Raw genomic sequence first — 25,183 nt, 5'->3', positions numbered from 1 at the left:
ATTCTGTGTGTCTGGTTGTTTTGTTTCAATATGTTGCTAAATGACCCACTTACAAAACATTTCCTGCTTTTGCAAACAGTTCGCTAGAGCTTTTTTTTTTTTTTTTTAAATGTCCAGGCATTTCAAATATTTGATGATGCTATGCACCTAAAGGTGTATTTTCACTGTAGAAAACTTTTCAGGGACCAAGCTACATTTTTGGGATAGCTTTTTGTGAATCAGTCAAAACCAATAGAAATCTACCCAAAGAACATCGCTGCTCTAGATAAAGGGCTTGTTTGAACTAAAGGTAAAGCTTTGAAAATGTCCTGGTTGAATAGTCCCAGCAATTTCTGCAGTTATCTTCCAAATTATCATTCTCTGCAAATCATATTTTGTATTAACTACAAATGAATAGGAATTTAATATTTTTGTTTTCAGATTCACACTTTTAAACTTAGTGCTGAATATTGCATGTTTTTTTTTTAATGTTGCATTCAAGTAGTACATAGATAAAATCTGCCAACCTTAGTGGAAATATTTACTTTAAGGAAGCATAATCTTTAATCTCCAATCCTCAGAGGGCAGTGTCCTGCAGCTTCTAGATGTGTCCCTGGTCCAAATCAAATGTCTCAATTGTCTCCTCACAATGTCATTAATTTCTACTGTAGCCTGCTAATGATTTGATTATTTAATCCAGGTGTGTTGAAGCAGAGACACATCCATAAGAGAACTGCCGTTTGACTCTTGTGTTTTAGCTAGTTAAGTGTAAAACATTTTTAGTGTTTATGTTCTGAGATACAGAATAAATCATTCACCTGTTCACGATTGTTGGTGATTCACCAACCTTTAGTTTGAATGGACCGGAAGTCTGTGTGATTAATGTTCCTATGAGACACAACAGCCTGATTCAGTCATAAAAGATATGTGAATCATTTAAACTTCCTGTGAGTTGGAAGTGATTTAATTTAGTTGAGAGCTTAATTGCTCTGAAACTGTCACAAATGACGTTCTTAAATTGTAGATTGTAATCCTAATGAGAGCAGTGTGTTTTTTTTTTTTTTCTATTGTCGGAGATCAGCACAGTTGACTTAAAACTGAATCTACCTAAACATTTCCACAGTTTCCAACCCTACTGTGGAGTAGCACACAAACGAGCCTGCAATCATTACAATCCTAAGAACCTGTATAGGATTCTAAAAGTCCATCAAAATAAGACTTATTTAGATAATAAATGCTACATGACCTTATCAAACAAGGAAAACGTATAATTTTTGATAAATATCAACTTCAGGAAATTTGTTTTCATTTTTAAGGAACCACATTTTCTATCTGTTTTTAGGTTTCAGAATAAAGGAAAACAAAACCTTTGCATAAAAGAGGGTGGGTGCGTTTCCTTAAGTGGGATGTTGAAATTTATGAAAAATAATTTAAAAGGCACATAATTTACAAATTAATGACAAAAATAAAAGAGTTGAAAATATATTACTAGTATTTTTAGTGTGGTTCTGTTGTGGAAAATCAATTTATCACATGGAAAAACAACAGGTAAAACTAGCACTTATTATATTTCTACTAAAAACATGTCATTTTAAGCCAGAGTCATTAAGAGTCATGGTGGAAGGTCCAAAGAACCACTTGCAGCTCCGGAGCCACAGACGGCAGACCCCTGGTCTTGTAAATAAGAAGGTTTCAGGGAGTTAAGTTCTGGAAAAAATGTTCAGGAAGGCATAGTCAAAAACATTATAACATTTCTAAACATTTGTGAAAATTTTGAAAGACAAAAAAGTCCACCTGCTCATGGCAGGTGGTGCTTTCCCTCATACTAATCCTTCATTTTATGCTAGAACCAGTTGGTTTGTTAGTTGCTGAAAAAATCAACCTTAGTTTAATCTGAAAACTCTGATACTGTACTCATATCATGTCATACAATCTACAAAAAGGGTCAGATATTAAATCCCAGAAAATGTCCTTATGTCCAAGACAGGCTGTGAGGTTTAATTCACTAAATAAATGTCAACTTTTATTCACACCTATTAAACAACTGGCTGCCTGGTAGATAAGGACTTATAGTGCTTTTAGAGCATTGGTGACCCCTAGGTGCCACACTTTGCTGCAGTTAGCTTCTACTTTGCAGATTTATTTATTTTTTTATATCCCTTGCCATCCTCTTCACTCGGGTTGTAAAATAAGCTTGGGTCTTCCTCCAGCCTTGTGGCCAGTAGTAAACAGAAATGGGCTTGTGAGTCACTACAATACTTGGATTTTTGTTAATGGTATTTCAGTAACAGCTTCAATGTGAAATTGTGTTTTGGTAATAAAATATAAATTCATTTTGAAATTATTTACACATTGTCAGCAAATGTAGATGGTGTAATATTTGTGTTTTTTTCTATATGTACTGACTAAGTCAAACAGATATTTGATGTATAGTCACTTTTGAAATCTGTCTTTCTGATATGAGATCATTTTATTCAGATTAACTTTAAATTTGCTTTTAATACTTATTTGAGACAGTCTGACACAAGGGGACCTTCAAGGCCTGACCAAAACACTTCTCATAAGTTATACTGGTAAGGTGGCCTTCATGGGAACCAGTATTATTCCACCATCTGAAGCTTTATGATTGTAAAGTAACCTGCTGTTGAAATAGTCTGATAAAAACCATGAGTGCCCCCTTGCCAAAAAAAGGTGGAAAACAAAACAATTGGTGGAATTTCCTCTTTGAACCATGTTCTATTTCCTTCCCACTTGTATGTCCACTAGTTTAGGTATTTATGCCATGTCCCCTTCAGGCATTTATATTCAAGCCAGGTGTAGCACGTCTGGTGACTCTAACTCCATTAATTATTCAGTCTCCATCGCAATAATTTGCTCCCTATGAGATGCCAATTACTTTGCCCCTGACCAGCCATACACCATTGTTTAAAAAGAGTGGTTTCTCTCCAGTTATAGAGTAGGCTGTTGTGACTCTAATATTTTATCTAGGTGTGTGTTTGGGGGTGTGTGGTGAAGTGTGTTGTAGCTGGTAGTGTTTAGATTGTTGGACATGCATCATGTTCTTCCCAAAGGTATGAAGGACAAGATTGCTTAGTAAAAAATCTGTATTCAGACTTGCATGGATTTTCTTCTGAAAGATGCTGACACAAACAACTCAAGAAGTGTTGATCTATTGGTACACTTTGAACATGTGGGGGGCATTAAAGGGACTTATTATTTGAACAATCACCTTACCCACACTGTGCCATCTTGCAGTCTTTCCCAAACCATGCTCATTATTAGATTAAAAATAGAGCCACAAAAGTTGGTTAATTGCATTTGTGTATCATGGGAAATTTGTACATTGATTGAATAAAAAGGCTTCCTGTTAACTAAAACAAATTCATTTCGTAATGCTGAAGTGGTTGTAACTGAAATTTGCTTTTTAATCTCGACTCGTTTAACTGTAGTGTGTGGAAATTTGACAAACCTGGCTGATTTGCATTATTCCATATAACACAGCTGGCATGGCTTGGCTCAGGATTGACTGGCACATTCCCATTCAGTCTCCCAGTTCCTTCTGAAATAACCCTGCTGCTATAGGAACCCCAGTGTGGTTGGCAGCTGTATGGGAACAAGCAGTACACTGCTCCTTGCTGTGTCTGAGCACATTGCCAAAACAATTGGCACTGCACTATTTTCACTTTACTATATTGTTATTTTTATGATGCTGATGGTGATTATATAATATTAATAAAGAATAATAATGCCACTGCTGTAAAAAAAAATATGCTCAGCATCATTTGTCACATGCTCTACATTTATCATATTGTTGACTAAACAAATACCATTACATAGTAAATATCAAAAAATTGTGATTAAAAAGTGTGATAGATAAATCCTAATTTTTCTCTTTTCTCTCTCTTATTTCTTATTTAACACTGCAAGGTATACCTCTGACATTTGAAATTAATTAGCTGGCAAACATTGCATTCCAGATAGTCTAATTGACTTTGCAATATTAATATTGTGCACACGGATATTGCAATGTTAACATCCAGACATAAGGTACATAGAGTACAATTTGTATGTCTTATTTTGCAGGTGTACAATAACAATTTTCCAGCCCAGCCTCTAGGGGTCGCCAGCAAATAAATGACTAAAGAAATGTGAGGCAAAGGAATATAGTATACACTTTTCCGCTATCAGTTCTTCTTGACTGATGTTTTTATATATTTAAAGTCTTTGTACATGAGTCCCCTCCTCTTAGTTTGAAGTTTTAGTAAAGACCATGACGTCAGAGGAAGTCACGCTGCAAAGAGAACAACGAGAACACGTACTCTGAGAGTGAATTCTGTTTTAATTAGAACCCAATTTAAGTAGACACTTCAACCATGTGTAAATCTATGTAAACAAGGATTTCTGCAGCTCATTTTTACTCGTTTGAATTGTCGTTTTATGCACTGTTTGTTTGACTCTATATTAATGCTTTTGCATACTCCACAGCCTTTCAAATCTGAGAGGCCAATAAACATGGAGAACCTCCCTGTCAACAACAATAATGGCCAGTCCTACGGCTACACACTGTATGAGACGGTCATCACCAGCGGAGGAACTCTCAACTCTAAGAACAACATCAGAGACAGAGCACTGGTGGGAACATTGGATCGAACACATTTTACTCTTGTTTATTAGAGCACTTGTTCAGAGGAAGCTGCAGTCTTAGCGAAGTTCACACCTCTGATTAGCTTATAGAGTTTCAACCTAATTAAAGCAAAGACTTTATTTTGGAATAATTGCCACATCTGTGTTTTGTGCACATTTTCTATTCATTTGTGATTTAAGTGGTTGGCTGTTTTGTTTTTTTATGTAGCTCTTTCTGTCTTTCTAAATATGGATTTTTTTGTTCTAATTTTTATAGGTTTTTGTGGACAAACAATACGTTGGTATTTTGGACTATAAGGTGCAGGAACTTGTAATACCTGATGGGAAGGTACTGAGTTTTGTGTCCTTCTGTATATATGTTAGACCCTGTGTGCTGTTTCAGAGAGATAAAGTTTTTAATATTTAACAACCTGCAGCTTATGAACGCTTCAGGGGATACTGATAGATGTTTTCTGGCAGCAAAGTGCAAGTGTGAAGCCAGCAGCAAATCGTCTTCTAAGTATTTATTTAGCAAAAAAAAAAAATTGACAAATCTGCAATCTTTCTTAGAAAGAACTTGCCCGTTTTCTATATTTTTCTGTGTTTTTTTTTTTTTTGTAAACTGCTGCAGTTTCCTTGAATGCAGCTCATGTTTTATGTATGTTTATACTGAAGGGAAGCAGAACTCTGGGCTTTCTGGTGGAGAACTGTGGAAGGGTGAATTATGGGATGACTCTGGATGAGCAGCGCAAAGGTACAGAAACATAAAAAAACTAATGATTTTAGAGATGCTCAAGTGGAAGCAAGATTTTCAGAAAATCTGGAATATAATCAACTACACTCCATTTTTTATTTTTTTTAGAAGAAACTGAAAATGGCATTGACTCATATTTCCAGGTCTTGTTGGTGATGTTGAGTTAAACTCAAACGTCCTCCGAGGCTTCATTATTCATTGTTTGGATATGAAACCAGGCTTTGTAAAAAGGTTTGTGTCTTTAATTACACTTCTATTGCTCCTTATGTTTCTGTTTCTTTTTCACTACACCTGCCATCCTCTCATTCATCCCAGCACGTTTTGTCTCCAATTAGTATGATTAAAGAGGCAACAAAATGGCAAAATTCACAAAATAAAACACATTCACTTTTTAAACCCTCTTGAGTTATCAACCCCAATGATTTCCTCAGTGATTTCAGCATTGAGGCAAGACGCAGGATTCCCATTTCTGGGGCAAATTTGTATGCCCCTCTTTTTATTTGTTGCTTAGTGGTTTTATAGATTGAGTATAATACAAGTTCTTAATGTTGTTGCGTGCAAAACTGACAGGCTTGTAATTAATAAGTCACAGGACTGACCTTGCTTATGGTGTCCTTTAATCTTTGTTGCCCATCCTGGCTAATTCACATCGAAGAATAAACAAAAGAGACACCAGTGCCATTACCAGCCAGCATTCTCACAACAGAATGCAGAGATGTATTGGCGAGTCTGCTGGCATGCAACGTCCTGGCATCCAGCTTCACTTGCAATATAGCAGATGATTGTGAGGGGAACTGAAAGTGTCATTAGAGCATTCCTGCCAGTGGTCTATAGGGTCTGTTTATAGAGCTCTGAACAGAGATTTCTCAAAGCCTCTCTGTCAACTTTTACTGAACTCCTGCTAGGATTATGCACCTGATACTATTGCACATATTTAATTTGTTTGATCGGTTTTACACTGGTTGTATTTCTCTACAATTATGTTGTGTACAAAAGATACAAATAGTGTATACAGTATTTTTTTCATATTAAGTGGCAAAGTCTTTCTTATATTCTTAACTATGCAGCTATGACAAAACAGATTAAAATCACAAATGCAAGATGGAGTAATAGAAGCTGGATTAAAATTGTTGTGAAGATAAACTTTTTAACTTGACTCTCTGAGTTTCAGTGCAAGACAACCAAGAGATCTGTTGTTGCATTATCAAACAATCTCTAAGGCAGTGTGCTGGGAGATAATTTTAGAGTGATCCAGGAAACATGTGACCATGTTCTTTACTTAGATGCTGTCATCATGCTGGAATTGGGGGAATTCTTTTGATTGTTTTCACCTTAGAGCATTCTCACAAGAATTTGGAGGGTATCATCTGTAGAGTGAGGAAGTTATTTTCTTGTTTTTTTGCCTTCCAAGCCAGAGACAGACCACAGAGAGGGAATCCCTAAAGCAGATGTCTGGTTCATTTAAATCAAGCCAAATCTATATTTGTTTAGCAACTCAAGTTCTTAAAAGCATCTAAATCTGTATTTTCTGCTGTTGTTGAGTATGAAGAGCATTATTAAGTATACTATACTACCCATCTCACAACAGTCATTACATACATCTGATAATGTTAATACTTGGAAGCATTAAGGTTGAGATTTTCAGGTGAATTATGCAAGAATAAATTCACCCCAAGGCTCAAGTCTTATTCCCTCATTAATATTTCAGTATTGCAATAACAGAATGCACCCGTCTACATTACCACACCGTTTACATGAGAATTGTGTTTCTTTACTGTATGCTTAATACATTTCTGTTTGGAGCAACAATAACAACATGGATGCTTCCCCAAAAATTGTAAAATTAAAGGTAATAGAACACAAATTGTGGATGTGCTTGGTTTTAAAGCCATTATGAGTCTCCTTTTTTTGCAGATCTTTTTATTTTTTTGTGTGAATGTGTGTATCTTTGTGTGTGTCAGTACCATTCTGAAATGTCAAGGCCTGAAGCCCCTTATAATCGAACACTAGAAATTCCTACTTCGGGAAGAACTGTTGGTTTTCTATTATGACTGCCTTTTGAATTTGCTCAGAGGCGAAGCATAACCTACTGTCTTGTTGAATATGAATACTTTCCCTGAATCCATTTTCAAACTTTCACTTGGCATTCACTGCAGGCCAATAAATATTCTATGATAGATAGAATATCATGCTGGCTCACAAACAACCATATAGTACTATATTATTTTAGGTAAAAGTGCAAGTGAATGCATCAAAACAATTTATCTGTTATTTATCTCCCCTCACAGCCTTCATACTACAGGCTCCTGGGTGCCTATGCAGCAGCAGCCTTCATTCCCGGCCTTTTTTCAAGGCAAACTTTACGTGAACAGCTCTCCTAAAGACACCTTCATCAAACTTCCCGTAAGTTGGGGGTTGGGGTCAAAAACGTAACTAATTAAAACAAGCTTGAAAGTCCTGTTAATATATCCTCATCTTAACTCAAAAAGGAGCAGTCCTAGGTTATAAATAGCAGTAAGACACTTATTTAGTTGAACAATCAAGTACAAGTTAATTTGATAAAATACAGAACAATCAACTGCCATCTTCTTTGTGGCTTATTGATTACATAGAAATGTGCTGTAAGATACATCAACATTAAAAAAAAGATTACAGTTCATTTCTGTAACTACACACAATCTAGAGAAATGTGTCTACTTTGAGTTCTACCTCACTGGATTAATTTACCGTACCTAAAAACTTTGCTTTGTCCTTTTTGGGATTTCAGAGACTTCCCATAAATTGTTCATGATGTTTTGTTTTTTACCCACAAAATCTCTCTTGGGTTCTAAAATATTTATAGGGTCTCTTGGAATCTTAATATATTCTCAGAAAGAATGGGACTAAGGAGACAAAAATAACATTTTGGACTGTTTACATTTGCGTTCTGATTTGTAACCTCGTTTCACAGGGATGGACCAAAGGGGTTGTGTTTATAAATGGCAGGAATTTGGGACGATACTGGTCTATTGGACCGCAACAAACACTTTATGTCCCAGGGCCGTGGCTTCACAGAGGAGACAACCAGGTACTGTGTAATATACACTCGTACACTACAGTATACAGTACACTGCAGCATATGTAATATGCTATGAAAATGATAATTTTGTCTTATCAGTTTTTACATATTTTGCCATGTATGTTGGGTATGTTGTTTTTTTTAAAAACATATTTCAAAACAACATGGCAGCCTTTTCTTTATGGGTAAAGTGTGTATAAAAATAGTATCAGGAATCCAGGAGGTGATGCTGGAGCACCGTGTACTTAAAGCTGCCAATCTTCCTAAGCCACTAAACACAAGACTGGTAACAGCGTGACAAGGTTGAGTTTTGTAACAGAGTCTGCCTTTTATGAAGTTAACTTTTTGACATAACAAAATGACTTAAAGGGTATTTATTATTTTATTAGATTAAGATGTAACACCATCTAGCAAAAGATGTGCACTACTTATGCAGTCTGTATATTTTTACCCAAAACTGGTTCATGACATTTCTGGTGACAGCTTCTCAAGATATTCCTGAAATGGCAGCAAATTACAGGGGATATAAGCAGTCAGCTCTTAGTGACATATAAACGAGGTCATGATAAATCAACTCAAAACGTTTTTCATGTGTAATTTCACATTTGCCCTATATGATCAAACTGAAAACAAGCAAGTTTGTTTGGGGGAGAAATAGAACACAAAAATGCAAATAAGTGGTTGCATAACTGTGCACACATTTTAACTAATACTTGATTAAACCATCTTTTTGTAGAATTTTTATTTTTTTTTGGCATCTATTGGCATCCCACATCTTGAATTTCCACTATCAGCTAACTCTGGCTTGTCAAAGTTCAGCATATGATCAGATTATGCAGAATATGTCACAAATCTCCTGTCAGTTTTACTTCTATACTCTTTGTATGTTATTCAAAAGCTTAATTTTCTCCAAACGATGAAGATTGTTTTTTATTTTGTCAAATGTTCACAGTGATGCTAAAACATAAAATTCACCTTGAGCTTTCTGATATCCACTTTAAGGGTTTAAGCCAAGCTGACTGGCATGCCACAGCATGGTGCTACCACCACCATATGTTACTTTGTATTTGATGTTCTGTTTCTAATGTATTGTTTTTACCCAAAAGTTAAAGTTTTGGTGTACAAGGACAGCTGGACTTCATTTGCAATAAATCAGATACAATTTATGACAGTCAATCGGATCTGATGATGATCGTATATCCAGAAGATAAATTGAGGAATTAAATTAAAAGATGTTTCAACAAAGCTCTGTTTTTTGAGTGTTTAACTCTGGTTGTTGTTACTTTCAAGTGAAAATGCCCCCAAACAGATTTGTTAGATTATTTTTCAGCTGGATCATTTGTAATATACCACCTTAAAGGTGGATAACGTTCTCAAATAATTAAATATGATTAATATGCGACCTTCTTGTGACCTAAAAACATGTCATTTTAACAGTGTTCTGTCTACAAGCTATTCAGCTGAAAATGATTTAGAAACAGGCAAATAATTAATCTACTAATCTATGTTTGCATAATTATGGTTTTAATTTCTTGCTAAATACGAACAGCTTGTTTACATAAGAATCCATGCTTAGTATTTTGAAAAGTTTTTATGTTTACCACTATGTACTTTCTCGTAAATGCCTTAGGCGACTGGTGCCATTTCCCAGTCTTTGTCCATCTTACTTTCTAATTCTTTTTAAGAGTGTGCTTACATTAACACAAAACCACCCACTTTCACTATCCTTTCATGACCTTGGCTGAGCTTCTTTTCCCTATGCTGTCATAGGTCATGGTGTTTGAAGAGCAGGAAGCAGATGGTAGACTCCAGTTCACCAACAGCCCTGACTATGGCATGACTGTTGATGTCCAGTGAGGATAAGAGGAGAGCGTATGCTAAGGAAGCATGAGCAGAGCAGACATGACTGCTGTTGGTTATGTTTACATGGATCTGGACCGCCTGCCCTGGTCAGCAGCACCAAGGTGTCAAGAAAACTTTTAATTGATTTTCCTAGTTTGTCTTACCGGTCATATTCATGGCATGGTGTTATATTTAGTTGATAGGTATCATTCAGTCTTTGTTGAAAAGATAAATCAATAAAGTCTGGTTTGCCCTCTGTTTGTAACCAAGGCCAGGGAAGCTTGTGAGCTATTTATTTTTTCTCCATCCCTTCCTGCCTCATCCTTTGATGATGCTCTGAAAGCCTCTGCAGGGAAATCAAGGTTACAAAATCGCTTTGAGGGTGTTTTTTTTTTCTTTTGTAAACTTTACACCATGATGCTCGTTTCTTGAAATATTTTTGCTGCAGTTGTTTTTGACTAAAAAACCCTTTAGATATCTGTCTGATTCCGACTACCTTACAGTGCTTTTAAAAAAGTATTCACATCTCTGAAGCAAGAACTTCCATTGTATTTTATTGGGATTTTATTTGATAACAGTAGTGCACAGTTGTAAAGTGGAAGAAAATAATACACGATTTTTTTGGCCCAATGAATTTATGAAAAGTATGGCATGTTTATGTATTCAACAGCTCTGAGTAAATACTTTGTAGAACCTTTTAACAGCAGCAGCGTTTTCACTTGATGGATTGGACTGTGCTCTGTGAAATGTCCAAATCTAGGATCAAAGGGATCGTAACACACATAGACTCAACAGTTTTACTGGAAAACCTCATATCCTTTTCCTTTCACTTAACAACATAAAATTTTGTGCCAGTCCAACACATAAAATCCCAGTGAAATATGTCAAAGTTTGTGGTTGTAGTGTGAGGAAAAAAATGGGAAAAAATTCTGAGGTAATGAATATATTTGGAATCCACTTGTAGCACCTTTTATATTATTATTAATTAAACAGATGCAAAAAGTACTTTAGTTAATAAGTAATGAAGTGATAAATACTAGATGACAATTCAGATTCGCTATCTCTGTGTTGTAAAAAAAAAAAAAGCTACAGTTCATACAGTTCAACATGCTTTTTTTGGTCAGTAACCTATTTTAAATCTGTAGCCCTAAAGGAGTGACTCCTTGGGACTGAAATACATACAGTTTGGTTAAAACCCCCCACATCTTCTGGAAACAACACTCTGGGCTACATGAAGTTTTTCTCAGTTATTTATTTATCTTGATTCAACTAACATGTCTGAGAGAGCTGCTGTGGCAAATAAACAACCTTAAGAGTCACATGCATAAAAAGTGAATGAGAACAGGTGATGTGGAGATGATAAAAAAAGACTATGTGTAAAGTGTATTGTGCCTTAGAGGATGTTGGTGTTTGCTGTGGAAAGGCTGGTTAAGTAAACTATTGCTTTATGCAGTGATTGTTAAAAATAAAAAAAAAAGAATCAGATGTGAAGAGATTTTGTAACATGTTCAAGGCGAAGCCCTTTCAATTGTTCTGCTGCTCTATGACACAACACACAAAATTACATCACATAACCGTATTCAACCAGTCCGACCACATGCTGATCTGTACACTGCAGTATCATTAGTCAGTCTGCACCTTGACAAAAGCAATATCCAGAAAACAAGAACAGTAATTTACTTTCCCCCTGAATCTTGGTCAGGGGGGAACAAGCAACACCTGTTGTCATTATGTTTCTATACACCCCGGCATTTTTCCACTTCAGACCACAAGTATTGTTTTGTTTTGGGGCCAAACACTTCAGGTGGATTCTTTCATAAGAAACGCGTTCAGGTGGAACATGATTATCAGCGTCGTGCCACCATCCTGTTAACGATCTACATAATCCACGTATGCCGTGTGAGAGCGTGCTTTTCTAGAGAGATAAAAAGAAAAACAGCAGCTGCTGTAATTAAATTGCACATCCAAAGTTGAAATAAATATATAAATAAATATATTAAATTTTGACACTGAATAAATAACTGGAGGGTAGCTGGTGATGTTCATGGCTAATCCCTGCGCAGGGGTAATATCATGCGGTCACTGAAAGCAGCCCAGCATGGTTAGAGAGGTACAGCCATTTTTCTGCATGTGTGTCTAATCAGTGCCAAGTAAAATGTGTAATAACTTGGATTCTCTTGCTGAGCTTTAGAATAACATCTGGTTACGTTTTTCTTCTTTTTGTATTGTGCAGCAGTTAACATTACATTCTGTCTCAGAGGTTAGGGAGCTGCACAGAAGAAGTCAGGCAAAGCACTGAGGCTTAGTGTTTAAATTATCTCCAGTTTCTACAGCGGGACAGCAATAGATAAGGACCACCACTGGGTATTGCAGATGGATGATCTGTCAAGCAGAGGAGAGATTCCATTATATTGTGAGGTGTGGAATAACTTTGTAAAAATGATCAGCTGTACTGCATGATTACTACTGATGTCTATCGTTAGGGCTGAAGATACTCTCCTCGGTGGTCCAGTTAACGTTTGATATGAGGCTACGTAATAATGCATCAGATACTACCAGCTGTACTAAAGATACTGGGTCCACATTGCAACCAGGCGAAAAAATAAATAAATAAAAAAATATTATTTTTCTTGTGCTTTTCATTTGCCTACATCGACTTCAGAGCTGAATGTTCAATTTTTTTTATTTTTTTTTTTACATATATCACATTTTCAGGGCCATGCATTAATGTTTATGCTTTTTTAACTTGATTTTTTATAATTTTTTTATTTTCATTTTTAATATTCATAGACAGTGGCATCTAGCCAATATCTGACGCAGATTTGATGTGCCCAGACAAAATAAAATAACAGAGAGTTAGGATTTAGATATATGGAGGGCCAAAAGTGCCACAAAGTAATACATAAAGACATCTAACAGAATTTACCTAAATGGGTTATGATTACATTTGTTAATGTACTGCAGTGTATTGTAAAGTAGTCTGAATTGTCGTTGTGATTACCAATAAGACTTTAGTGGTGAATGGATTCTAATTTAGCAAAAGACCATATTTGACTAGTAGCAATATTTATTTGTTTTGTAATGTTTACTTGCTTGTCTGTTGTTCATAAAGACACTGAATATCGGTCATTCACTCTCAGTCCCATCTTCAAATGTTACCAGAATCCAGAATTTGGACAGTAAAAATGAGAAGAGCTGCAGTATTTCAGAATCACCGACACATTTTTAAATAGCTGCATCAGATCAGCACATTAGTGAATAGTTTCTTTATAACATGACCTTACAAAGAATAGGTTTCCTTTTTAAAAAAAACCTAAGGAGTGTTAATTTTTTATTTTAATTAACCAAAATTTCTATTCCAGCCATAGAAGCATACCAAGGCAAATCTTCTGAAATCCTAACATCCCAAAAATTATGAGAGGCTCCTATCTAGAGACTGCTTAAAAAACTGAAGGTGTAAACATCCAGCCTAATCCTGGTGGTGCTGCTGAAGCATTAATCTACGTAAGATAGTAGAAGAGCACTCAGTGAATTAAATGATAAAGGTTCTGCCATGAAAGACTGTTTAATTTGTTAAAGGTGGTGTTCCCACGTTTTTAATCTCTATTTGCCCTGCGAGAGATATTTTGTTTATAAGCAAGAATAATGGTCTGAAAGTTGTGCATGTAAATCAGGAAAATCATCATTTGTTACAGCAATGAGATAGATATCTAACCAAAGAGAGTCCATGTGTGTGAAAGAATTTTCTTCAGACCAAATCAGTCATCTTCAGAATATCTGCGTCAGCTCCGCCTGCGGACTGACGGGCATGCAGAAAGAAGAGAAAAACTAAATTCATTTTGCACTGCAGCACAAAATCATTAGTTAATTAATGACATGTTTTCTTAATTATGTACTTGGTAAGGTATTTTTTTCCTCTCTTATCTAATAAATGAATTTCAATGTGACACTTTTGGGCCTCTGTAGGAGTTGACGTTTATGAATCTGAGCTTGAATGAAAGGTTCTTCATTTTGAAGGTGCCGCAAACTAAATGTTCTCTTAATAAAGTCTCACACATTCCACCAGTATTCTATAAGACGAGTGCAGACAGTAAATGAGTTTTATCTTTCAGTTTCAATAATTTAATAGCTTTGCATTCACACATAAATACAATGTTCAGTGCATTTGTCAAAATTTTCCCCCAGGCCTCCGATTGGTCTCATATTTGTTTACTACGTATAAACCCTTCCTCAAGAGAAAACTCCGTGTTAATTTTAAATGCTAAGAGTGTTAAGTTTTTGATAACTATGTTTCTCAAGTTGAACACCAAGGTTGAGTTTCTCTTTTAAGTGTACGTGCCTATGTGGCCCACTGTATATGCATGAGTTTCAATGATGGTGTAAAATTGACAATGATAACCCAACAGGACATGAAGAGAAGAGTCAATACAGGTGAACTAGCAGATCAAGTGTTCATAAAACTCCTAAACCAGTTAAATTAAATTACAGCAAACATTTGTAGTTATTAAAACAACATTTCTTCCTTGCTGAAAGTGAACTCAACTTTTTTTTTTTCTTTTCTAAATCCAGCACTGATGATGTGTACCACATCCTGAATCTCCTTTTGTGTGCAATGTGCAGATCCTGGTCCATTTCTTTCAGATCCTTTGCATTATTTGCGGAGGAAGGATAGTTTTCAGACCTGCTTGCTTGTTCCAGTCTGCTGGCTGTATGCTTTTCATATTGTGCTGTCCCACCCAACCCCGGAGAAGGTGGAGGTAAACCTCATTAGAGATCCGTCCTCTTTGCTCTTCAGTGGTAGATCCGAAGAACGACTGCTGCCTCTGCCTGCTGTGCTTTGATATGATATAGTTGACATGTTTTTGGTCCATATTTGAAAAATATTTTTAACCCATGTCATATTCCTCCATTTTGTTTCCTTAGAATTAAGACTTGATCACAGTTGAGCAGTTCTATAGAAACTTGACTGTTTCCCCCCACCGCAGATGCAAGGCCCACCACCTGCAAAAAACAAAACAATTAGTTAGCTGAGAAGTAGCATTCATGTTTAATTTAACTCCATTACCCTTTTTATTTCAGAGAGCAGCTGTTGTAATAAAAGAACATTTATTGCAGTTACTGCACAGTTTATTAGAAAACATCAAAACACCTGCTCCTTTCGTACTGTAGCTGCAGTGCTGTGAAGAAGTGTTTGCCCCTTATAATATTTGAAAAATCTGTAACTAATTACAAAAGGCTGACTTGAAGTTTACCGGCCACACCCATGCCTTATTTTTTTGCCAAACTAGTACAATCAAAAAATCACTTAAATAGAACCTGTTTGACAACAGAAAACAGGCTAAAAGACCTCAAAACGGAGCACATCTTATCCCAAGCTACAGAAATGCAGGGGCAGATTAAAAACAAAATTAGTGATGGTCAGAAAATAATCACACAGCCATTTGTGAGACTTGTATAGAGGAAAAAGGGTCTATCTGTGCACATTTCTGCTCCAATATAGCATTAAGTGGTCATCCAAGTAAAAAAAATAAAATACCTAGAATAATGTCTAAAGCACCACAAGCCTTCAGTTAATGTCAAGCTTCCCAACTCAACAAAGAGACAGATTCTGGATAAAAATAGCATCAATGGGAGAATTCAAAGGTGAAAACCACTGCCGACAAAAAAGGGACACAAGGATCTGCTTATCTAGACCATCCCCAAAACTACCGGGAAAATATTCTGTGTACTGATTGGATAAAAGAGCAACTCCACCTTTGACTGCCTGATAAAAATTAGCAAAATTATGGTTTTGGTTTTGTCAAAGTCCAAACTTAAATATGATTAAGATGCTGAATTTGCTCAGGTTATCTGTATCTGATAGAATGAAAAAGATGAAATATATAAAGGGGGAAATGCTCTTTCTGCACATTAGTTAGACAAAGTAAAAAATCCTCCCTTTGATGCGTCACATAGTCTGAATATTTACCAGAGTTTGAGGAAAGTACAATCAAATCTCCATGTTTGGATCTGTGAATCCTTTCTTCCCCTCATTCACAAGGACGGGTTTCTCTGTCCTTGTGTGCCAAACGAGTATCTGGTAAAAAAATAAAAATAAAAATAGCATGGAAACACAAACAGCAGAAACATTAGTGACATGCTGTACCCTTAATGCACTGATTCAACCTCATGTTCTTCAACTACAGACGATTGTGGACGCTGCTCCAGCAGTACATTCACCACCACGGGGCCTATCTATGTGTAAAGAGCTACTTGAGCGTGAACCCTGCAGAGTGAAAAGAGGCAGCGTTGAAACAGGGTTTTCTTACAAATTTAGCACAGCCTTTTTTCAGCTTGTCCTCTTCTGACCACAGAATAATTGCTTCCTTCAAATGACTGACAGCTCTAAATTATTTGTTGTATAAACTTTTCCCTTAGTGGCATTACTACAGTTTTCTCCCCAGTTCTTCTGGATACGTTTTTGTTCCATTACATCCTCCAAAGCCTTCATGCTGGCTTGCTTTTGCCCCAGAGACAGAACAAACACGCAGGAAAACGTTTGCAAAGGGGGGAGGAGAAAGAGGGAAACAAACTCAAAGTGTCAAGCTCATTTCCCTCTTCTCTCCTTTGTGTTGGTACCCTTCCTTCTTTCATCTCGCCTTGGCAGCAGTCATGAAATATGCATGAGCCATGCCAGGAGCCCACTCCCTCTCTGCTCAGGTGTAGTGAGGAGGCGGGTAACCGTGACGCTCGCATCTGAAGTGGACGATTATAAGAAAAAGACATGCACATACACGACTTAACCCCCACCCCCTCCCTTTTACTCCATCTTTACCACCCTTTTTGTCCATCTCCTGCACTCATCTGTAATCAGTGTGACGTCTCTGCCTCCTTCACCGAGTCCAATTCAGTTCCGTGAGCAGTTCCCTGAATCCCCTCTTTTCATTTAGGCCTGTGAAAGGCAGGAGAGGAGCAGGATGAAAACCTGGCTGAGAGTACGTCCCTTCCCTTCCCCTCCTTTTCTTCTCCGTTCTGTCTTTGTCTGTGTGTGTATGGGTGCTTGTGATGAGGACTGGCTTGCTGAAGGCCTCTGGCTGACTCCTCTTTGCCTGGAGAGAAAGCTTAGCGAGGTGACCCAGACCAACAACCGCAAGAGGGAGCGGTAAAGCTGGAGAGAAAATAGTCCATCTGCACCAAGTGCTTATGGAAATAAAATGCATTTTTTGCAAGCAGAATATATATAGAAAAGGTTTGGTTGTTGCTTGATTAACAACCAGAAAAAAGTTTTCTATAACGAGCAACAGCTATGCTGTATTGTACTGATGGCATCAAGAATCAAAGGGGCAGGGGCTTAAGCCCCCTCTGCACGTGCCTGGTGCATGTTAATACATAACGACCCATATTTTGTGCTTGGACTATTAAAATACACAAATATCAGTGTTTTTAGAGAGAGTCTCAAGTTTTAGCAGATTTTAGCATTTGTTAATAATCACAGTGAATACTGGGGATCCATCGAGGTTAAATTAACAGTCGTTTTTAATTACTGTGAGCCTCATGTCAGTATTTGACATGAGGCTCAAATACTGCACATGTCACATATGTGACGTGCACATATTTGCACAAGACTTGTGCTTCTTCTTTAAAGTTAAAAGAAGCCACTCGTATTCTTAAATTGAATACGGAATTTAAGAATGTACATTTTTTTTAAAACCATTTTTTTCATGTTTATTATATGAGTCATCAAAAAAAGGCACCAATAGAAACTCTGTTGAAAAACAGATTGTTTGAAAAATTAAGTTTGTATGTTTTAAGAATCGCAACTTGCTAAAGCTCAGATGCAGCAACTGAAGCTGGGAGTATGTGTAAATTATTTTGCCACTCTTAACTTGATTTTTTTAGTTTTCTTTTCAGCAGATTTAAATTAAATCTACATTCACCAAGCATTTAAAATAAAGTATTTTATAAAATTAATACTTCGTGTTAATTAAAACAGTGAACATAAAAATAAATAAATGAAAAAGTTCCCAACTCAAAACCAATTTACACCCTGGATTTTATTTTGCAGATTTTGGACTGTGTCAAATAGAGTTAAACTGTTTCAGGTGTGTTGCTGAACTTTCATGATCATAGAAAAAAAAAAAAAACTGACGTTACCTTAGTGCAGTTGGCAGCTTTTGGCTCCAGGTCATTGAGTGTTACAAGTTCTCGGAGCAAGCTACTCTCCTGGTAGCCTCCCTTCACCCCGCGGAGCTTAAAGTACGCCTGTGGCTTGGAGAGGATGAGCTTCAGGTTGATGGCGAAGCCAGCCATGTCGATGGCAAATGGCCGGTGGGGGTCGAACACCGCTTTCCAGCCGTAGACCTTTCCGGCTGCGTTTACCTTGGGGGACTCGTAGCGCAGGCCGCCCACGAAGGCCACAGGCCACACTGAGACTTTCCGAGTCGACCTCATCTAGCCGGAGGAGAGGAAGAGGGAGAGAGAGAGAGAGCATATTAGTGATCTGAAGGAGCATACATGACAGGAAGACAGTAGTTTAGCTTCAGTCAGCAGTGCTGCAGCAGAGCATGGACGGAGATGATTCATTCTGAAAGATGGTGAATATTGACCGTGCTGCTGTACCAGTGCAGCTGACACACTGTTCAAGGGCTGCCGTACAATAAGATAATGAGGCGCAGCCATCTTAAAAGGGAGTAAACATGAGCAGAGCCAGGAGGCTTTAAAGGAGCAGAGCTATTAGAGAAAATGGCTCAGTTTCATGGTTGGCTCAAAAGATTCTTTAAGGTGGAACTGCACCATCCTCCTTTTTACTTCCCCTTTTTTTGGTCCTTTAATCTTCTACGATCAAGCACTTTTGCCGCCCTCTCCTTTGTCTGTTGCTCCTTGGGTTCTTGCCACTCTGACAAAAAGCTGCAGCTGTAATAAAAGGTGCATTTTTATAATGAGGGTCGAAGAGGATTTAGAAACTGCAGGGGCATTCAGTCAAACTCAGTGCAGCAGAAATAATGATGCCTCTTAAGTACCTCTGCAGTCACTGGTAAGATGCAGTGCTTGCATGCACTGATGGAACAAGCAGGCACATCGGACGCATTCGTATCTTTTCCGTTTCTGCTGAGCGTTCAGGTCAGGTGATTTAGGAGGAGCACAGTTTGAACATTACGAAGCGGCAGAAAACTTTGGGAGATTCGTGGATGCGAGCTCCTGGGAAAAACAAGTAGCTGAGTCTGTTCTAATGAGCTCTAGGAAGTAATGGTGACACTGAAGAGATACTGGGTTTGTATATGTGTCTATGTGCTTGGTTGGGCTAAAAATATCCTCTGCCATTGGTCACATTTCTCTATCCAACATCATCTCTCATCACACTCTTATTCTGTCTTTTCAGTCTCCAGCTTGCTTTGTCAGCTACAAACCGTGTCTCTTCGCACCGTTTCAAGGATGAACGTTCCTTGGCAGGGAGTAAATCCGTCTATCGTCTGGCTGCGACGTCACTTGCCAGCTTCCTCTTGCAGATATGTTTACGCCTTCCCTCACAACAAGAGAAAACAACAAATCAGGCCCCTTGCAGGTGGTGTCAAGAGGTTTGTCACTCTCCCATCCACACTGGAAATGTGAAAATGAGTGTTCCGCTCGCTTCTTCTGGAGGGAATATCAGCCGGAGTGAAACTGACACAAATCCCCTCTTCTGCTGGCAGCCAAGCAAATGAAAATGCAACCAAGTTTCCCCTGCCTCAGTCAGGCGAATATGATGGGTTTGTACACAATTTCTTGTGTGGTGTTGCTCCAGTTTTGCGAATGCATGCCAGTCTCAGCATTTAAGCTCAGTTTCCTGCTCCAGTTTGCTAGGGGCCTACAGAGACACAGTACTGTGTTTGAGACGTTAGACTGAAGAAAGAAACAAAGTCATTTGGTTGAAAAGACACATAAAAACCAATTATTCTTCTAGATTCTTCAGTCTTTAAGGATATTTTGGGAGACAATGGAAACTGCACTATACACTGCTCTAATTTGTGGAGTCTATGGGTTATTATTCAAACAAAAGATTTTCATAAAAGTTTCTCAAACTTTTCTTTGTTTCAAAAACCCAATTTATTCAGTTTACTTCCAACTGACATGCTATTTTGTTAGACTCAGTAAAGAACTTTGTCCATTTAAAAATTTAATTATTTAATTCAATTATTTAAATATTCCCCACTCGCCAGTGATTAAACTTGGCTAAATTCAGCAAGCTCAGACCCGTTACATTCTTGTTGCTCAGAGGAGACAAATAAAAACTCTAGCCCAAAAAAAACTAAATTAATTGTTTTTTGTTTTTGTTTTTAAATTATAACCCTTTCTTTGATTCAAGACCCTTTTATACTTTGGATCAACAACAATTTTCTACAAAAACAACAGTTTATTAACTTGTTTTGTTTAATATATTTTTGAGTATTAAAAAATATAAAATATTTGCTTTTTTTTATTTTAAGAAATGTAAGATTTTTGTGGCCTTTGCACTAAATGACTTTGACCATCTCGGCAAAAGGTTTGGACACTTTTGCTCCTGGATATTGACACAGAGACTGCAGATTTTGTAATGCTCGCTTTGCTCCCCCATTAATGGCGAAGATACGGTTGTTCGGAATGTAAGCTCCATAATCATTTTGTCTTTAATTTAAAATTAAAAGACTGCTTTGTTTTGAAGTGACTCGTCGTCATTGCTGTGCTTATTTCTTCTTTTACATTGCTATTCATACATTTATATTTGTAAAGCCTTGGCTTTTCTAAAAATGGAGAAAGGAAGTTGTCTCAAAATTGACAGGACTCCACCTGTCAATCATTCTGCGAGGCTCGTCAGCCACCTGTCAGCCACTGACCAATCGGCGGTCGCAATTTGTATCGTAGACGCACCTTATCCGCAGGAAGTAAACCTCCCACCGGGGTTCGTCAGTGGTTGCCAATGCTAACACGTTGCGGTCATAAAGATTTTGCGGAAAATAATAGGAAATCATGGTTCAGCGATGTCAGTGACCTGACAGCTGTTACCCAGAGTTTTCAGAGGGCGGATTTTAACTTGTTACATTTCCAAAACCCAAACGGAGTCTGGGATGATGCAAAAGATGAATCAAGGTCTGCAGCCGACCTCATGTCCACTTGAATGAAACTGTGATCAACACCTACCACATGTTGTCTGCGAGAAGGTAACTGATAGTAAATATCCCTTTCTATTGTCACAAGGACACGTAGGCCTACTGATGGTCAAATCAAAGATCAATAGGTGAAGGTAGTTATGCTTGATTGTATGTGTAAATTCCAATGGTAGCACTATGGCAGCTTGAAAACGTGCTACAGTAGCTGTGGTATTTACATTTAAGAACCTTTTTATGCTACTGTTATGTTCCTGAAGGCAGAGTTTCACAAGCTTGTATCATTTAAATCATTACTCACCCGCTTTGTACGTGCAAAATAGTCTGGCAGCTTTCACAGTCACATCCAATGAGACTTTGTGCCCCACATTCTCCCTCTGGCTGCGAAAAATGTTTCTCCGTTGTTTCACACAAAGAACCTTATAGACCTGATGCACAACTCGTTGGTGATTTTATTTTTTTTTTGCCTGTTGTCTTTGCCTCAGTGTTGGCTCATAAGGCAAAATGACTCAAAAAAATGTCTTGTGTAAGGCATTGAGTTTCCCTATTTCCGCCATTATAACATCGTTTGTCGGAGATTCGCTCTACGGATTCGGCATCAATTCCATTTTTATGCATCCTTTATTCCATGAATGTTAGATATTTTTAAAGATTGCTAAGTGAAATGGTGACAAGGGGCAAGAACACTACAGTACACTAAATAGTGAATTAAAAATAAGGATTTGGAGGAGAACTTTGCATGCATCATTGTAACTGAGAAGAAATATTCTTTTATTAAGTATTCACAAGATTTCATTAATGACTGACCTAAAAATATATATTTGCATTCAAGAATATATTTATCATTGTCTGTGTTGCTGCAATTGATGGATTTAAATATCTTTGTGCGCATTCATGAAAGCAGCATAAAAACGTTCTCCATTGCTACAAAATCTTAGCAGTATTGTTTAGTTATTGTTCTCACAGTCTTTACAAATAAAACTGTTCTTGTCTTTCAGAATTTAACATATTTGTTAAATTTAAGTTTAGATAAATTTAAATTAAATTCAAATTCTAGTTTACATAAACATATACAAACATGAGTAAACCTCCTCCTATTTAAACATTCGTCAGTTAATTTAAATGTTGGTAAATGAGAAACTTTTAATTCATAAATGCTTTTTTATTTTCTCTCTTGCACATAATTTGAAATTTAGAAGATGAGGAATATCTGGTTTGCACACAATTGACACACATTGAATTAGCATTGCAGCCTCTGGTAGTTATTGTCTTATTGGCTATGAGTGCTGGGGCTCGTTTGTGGAAGATAATTTTCCCTTGGGGACGATAATGTCTGAAGTGTAAGACTCAAAAGATCAGCAACATGAGGAGCCTGAGTGCTTTTCATATAAAACTCCTTTTAGACTGATAGTTTTTTGTGTGTGTAGGATTTGTCTACCTTCAGAACTTTAATGGAACACTGACTAGTAGCATTTTAGTTAACAGAGAGGCAGTTTACTAAGACTATGAAATTGTGATTTGCTTTCTCTGTTTATGATGCAATCATGATTTGCAGTGTTTCATTACTTTTTGCCCTAGTTTAACTTGCCTAGGTGTGTTTAATTCTGTTTTATGCAACCTTATAATCTTTTCAAATTACCTTGCAGTATAAATACAGAGTTTTTCCAAGTCTTAATAAGTCACCTGCATATGTGACTGACCCACATCTACTCTGCTAATGCCTGTCAGGATTTCAGTACGCTGTACAGTAGTTTCATCTATTCAGCTGAAGCCTTTTATTTTTCCCTTTTTCTATTTTCACACTCCCATAGCTCTGTCTTTGCCCCCCAGGGTTTTAACTTTGGCCTCTGAATAAGCTTGTTGGAGGTGACGGAGGATCTCAGAGGAAGGCAGAGCACTTTGGCTGATTTCCAGAGAAAGGTAATGACAGTCACCATCAATACCGGCCACTCCATTTGCCACAGACAACGTCTGCAAAACTAACAAGACTTGAGGTTAATACTGGCAGGACCTACACTGTTTCTGCTCAGGTAATTCGACTGATGTCAAAACGGATGGCTTGAGATGTTCTGATTACATGTGCTGACATCACTCGGGCAGCTTCAGATCCCTGACTGGGCTTGTTGGGAGCTAAGGAATTGTCTGACAGAAAGAAGAAAGAGTAGCTGAGCAACATGTTATAAATATACTGCATAGGAAAGTGATGATGTAAAATGTTTAGGACAAGAAGTGTAGTACGAACCTTATGAAATAAATGCTTTGTGCAATGCCCTAATTTTGACGCAACATATAAAATTAAAAAACTGTATATATTTTCTTACACAGATAATTAAAATGGAAGTTGAGAAGTAAGGCTACTTGTGTCAAACGTAGATTGGATTATTGTTTGAAATTAAAGAGACATATAAATCTGGAGCTAATGCTATGATGGGGCCAAAACATAATAATGTCATATGTGTGTGTGGATGTGTGTAAAAGCAAAATTGCATCAAAGCAGCTTTAATTTATATATCATGCGAATGCAGAACGTATTTTTGAATGTTTTCACACATGCAGGTTGTGAAATCATGTTATTCCCTTTAGACAACATAGCAAATCTAGCATGTGAGCTTGCACAGAAAACTGAGTTTACTAAACTACACAAGTTAATAAAAAAAAAAAAATGTTGGAAATATTTTTAGCGACTGCATTTTCTGACTTTAACCCGGTTCATCTGCAGCGAAACACACAGTTCAGAAGCTTCCCACACACTGTAAGTCATGAGTTGGCAAAAGTACTAAAAGTACATTTTTAATATTTCTGCATACACTATGGAGAATTTTAAAAACTGAACAGTTTTCACTTGGATCATATGTCATCTGAACTTGAGATCAGTTGCCCGTGGCAACTGAAAATGAAGGAAGCTGCAAGGCAGCTTTGCGTCATGGTTCTTTCGGTAGAGCAAACTGTAAACAGAAAAGTTATAAAAAAAAAACATTCACAGCCATGCTCAAAAAATGCAAAGACATTAACCAAAATTTGAAGTGCAGCATTTCAAATGTCATAAATATTTGTGAAAGACACTAGAATATACACCGATAGAGTAGCAGGGTTGACAACGGCATTTACCTCCTCAAATAGCTCCAGGCTGTACGAGTTGTCATCGTCTGCAAAGTAGACGATGCCCGGCTGGCTGTTGTTTTTGAAGGTCTCCCTAAGCCAACGCAGGGCCAGGTTCCGCTGCATGGTTCCTCTGGGAATCCTGGGGTCACGAGTGTCACCTCGTATTTTAAAGTTCTTGGGAGTCTCCACATTGAGGTGGGTGTAGTTTAGCCCCGTCTCTCGAAGGAGACTTGTGACAAGAGGAGTTCTCCTCTGCGAGTCTTCTATCAGAATCCAGTGCAAGTTGGGGACATGGAGGAAGGTGTTTGCGATACGGGTCAGCTCTGCCTTCTGCACCGGCCGGCTGTATGTGGGAGTGATGATGTGAATCGTGGGCAGCACATCTGACCAGGGTGGAGGCCGCGTGTACACGTACTCTGTCCTCACCACTTCCACAATGTCCTTATCTGAGGCACAGTATTCTTTGGAGTCCTGACCACCAGCCTCCCTCCTGCCCTCGGCGCCTTCATCTGCAGATATGGGCATAAGAAGGCAGGTAAGGCATTAGTGCAATCCTGAGCTGCTCTGAATATTTGCCTCAGGTGACTTAAACCCAATGGGGGTAAAGTGTACCTGAGAGTCGGTGGTGGTGGACCGCAAGCCTCTCTGGAATGATAAAGATCTCTTTTACTAGGTGGTGACAGGCTGCAAGAAGTGAAAGCAGGCACCGTGAGAGGACAAAACAGC

General features: G+C 37.6%; 2 protein-coding genes across 7 annotated transcripts in view; one reads left to right on the top strand and one right to left on the bottom strand.

The window, feature by feature from the left end:
- LOC116737428 (beta-galactosidase-1-like protein 2) overlaps positions 1 to 12,859 on the top strand; it is a 28,803-nt gene extending 15,944 nt beyond the window's left edge. For both annotated transcript variants that reach the window (XM_032590558.1, XM_032590559.1), the window contains exons 13-19: positions 4,465 to 4,611; positions 4,880 to 4,951; positions 5,278 to 5,356; positions 5,500 to 5,587; positions 7,645 to 7,759; positions 8,307 to 8,423; positions 10,185 to 12,859. In XM_032590558.1, coding sequence (XP_032446449.1) covers positions 4,465 to 4,611; positions 4,880 to 4,951; positions 5,278 to 5,356; positions 5,500 to 5,587; positions 7,645 to 7,759; positions 8,307 to 8,423; positions 10,185 to 10,271 — 705 coding nt within the window. In that variant the 3' untranslated portion in view covers positions 10,272 to 12,859. The remainder of the gene's footprint in view (positions 1 to 4,464; positions 4,612 to 4,879; positions 4,952 to 5,277; positions 5,357 to 5,499; positions 5,588 to 7,644; positions 7,760 to 8,306; positions 8,424 to 10,184) is intronic.
- Positions 12,860 to 12,901: 42 nt separating this feature from the next.
- Positions 12,902 to 25,183, bottom strand: part of b3gat1a (beta-1,3-glucuronyltransferase 1 (glucuronosyltransferase P) a) — a 104,714-nt gene continuing 92,432 nt past the window's right edge. For 2 of the 5 annotated variants that reach the window (XM_032590561.1, XM_032590560.1), the window contains 5 exons: positions 25,070 to 25,141; positions 24,464 to 24,966; positions 18,390 to 18,686; positions 16,225 to 16,332; positions 12,902 to 15,257 (listed from right to left, as the gene is read on the bottom strand). In XM_032590561.1, the coding sequence (XP_032446452.1) occupies positions 16,246 to 16,332; positions 18,390 to 18,686; positions 24,464 to 24,966; positions 25,070 to 25,141 (959 nt within the window). In that variant the 3' untranslated portion in view covers positions 12,902 to 15,257; positions 16,225 to 16,245. Of the gene's footprint in view, positions 15,258 to 16,224; positions 17,188 to 18,389; positions 18,687 to 24,463; positions 24,967 to 25,069; positions 25,142 to 25,183 lie in introns of all 5 variants that reach the window. The other 3 variants (XM_032590564.1, XM_032590562.1, XM_032590563.1) reach the window with 3 other exon arrangements.

Source organism: Xiphophorus hellerii, chromosome 18 (genome assembly GCF_003331165.1).
Source record: "Xiphophorus hellerii strain 12219 chromosome 18, Xiphophorus_hellerii-4.1, whole genome shotgun sequence".
Taxonomy (NCBI): Eukaryota; Metazoa; Chordata; class Actinopteri; order Cyprinodontiformes; family Poeciliidae; genus Xiphophorus; species Xiphophorus hellerii.
This window is presented reverse-complemented; position numbering and strand designations above follow the sequence as displayed.